Raw genomic sequence first — 1,116 nt, 5'->3', positions numbered from 1 at the left:
CTTTAAAATCTTTGGTGACAGAAGAAAAACTGCCACCCAAAATGTTGATCTTGGATATTGGGAGAGCAGATTTCAGGCTGCTCAGAGAAGTAGTTAGTAAGGTCTGCTGGGAATCTACTTTTAAAGAGGGTCATCTGTGCTGGTCGCTATGGAAGGAAAGCAAACAAAGACAAAACAAAGAAAAAATGGGAAGAAAAGAAAAAAAACTAGGGACAAAGATAGTTCTGGGTTTTCATGTGAAATTCTGGGAATCATATGAGCAGCAGAGTATTTTATTAATGCTGAAATACTGTACATTGCCTCATTTTCTTCAGGGCACCCTTGATCTCCTGGTTCCTCATGCTGTAGATGAGGGGGTTCAGTGCTGGAGGCACCACTGAGTAGAGAACTGCCATCACCAGGTCCAGGGATGGGGAGGAGATGGAGGGGGGCTTCAGGTAGGCAAACATGCCAGTGCTGACAAACAGGGAGACCACAGCCAGGTGAGGGAGGCATGTGGAGAAGGCTTTGTGCCGCCCCTGCTGTGAGGGGATCCTCAGCACGGCCCTGAAGATCTGCACATAGGACAGCACAATGAAAACAAAACATCCCAAAGCAAGAGAGGCACTAACCACAACAAGCCTGACTTCCCTGAGGTAGGAGTCCGAGCAGGAGAGCTTGAGGATCTGGGGGATTTCACAGAAAAATTGGTCCACAGCATTGCCATGGCAGAGAGGAAGAGAAAACGTGTTGGCTGTGTGCAGGAGAGCATTGAGAACCCCACTGCCCCAGGCAGCTCCTGCCATAGTGGCACAAGCTCTGCTGCCCAGGAGGGTCCCGTAGTGCAGGGGCTTGCAGATAGCCACATAGCGGTCGTAGGCCATGACAGTGAGAAGGTAACATTCCCCTCCAGTGAAGAAGAGAAAGAGAAAGAGCTGGGCAGCACATCCCCAGTAGGAGATGGCCCTGGTATCTCTCAGGGAATTGACCATGGATTTGGGGACAGTGGTGGAGATGAAGCCCAGGTCAAGGACGGCAAGGTTGAGGAGGAAGAAGTACATGGGCGTGTGGAGGCGGTGGTCGCAGGCTATAGCAGTGAGAATGAGGCCGTTGCCCAGGAGAGCAGCCAGGTAGATG

The 1,116-nt window shown here is 51.0% G+C and overlaps 1 protein-coding gene across 1 annotated transcript; it reads right to left on the bottom strand.

Moving 5' to 3' along the window:
* Positions 1-275: 275 nt before the first annotated feature.
* On the bottom strand, positions 276-1,112 carry LOC118155505 (olfactory receptor 14C36-like; the record flags this gene model as incomplete). Its single annotated transcript, XM_035308814.1, has 1 exon — positions 276-1,112. A coding segment is annotated over one exon (837 nt), but the record flags the coding sequence as incomplete, so codon positions are not given.
* Positions 1,113-1,116: the final 4 nt, after the last annotated feature.

Source organism: Oxyura jamaicensis, chromosome 33 (assembly GCF_011077185.1).
Source record: "Oxyura jamaicensis isolate SHBP4307 breed ruddy duck chromosome 33, BPBGC_Ojam_1.0, whole genome shotgun sequence".
Taxonomy (NCBI): Eukaryota; Metazoa; Chordata; class Aves; order Anseriformes; family Anatidae; genus Oxyura; species Oxyura jamaicensis.
Note: the sequence above shows the minus strand (reverse complement) of the source record. Positions and strands in the feature narration are given on the sequence as shown.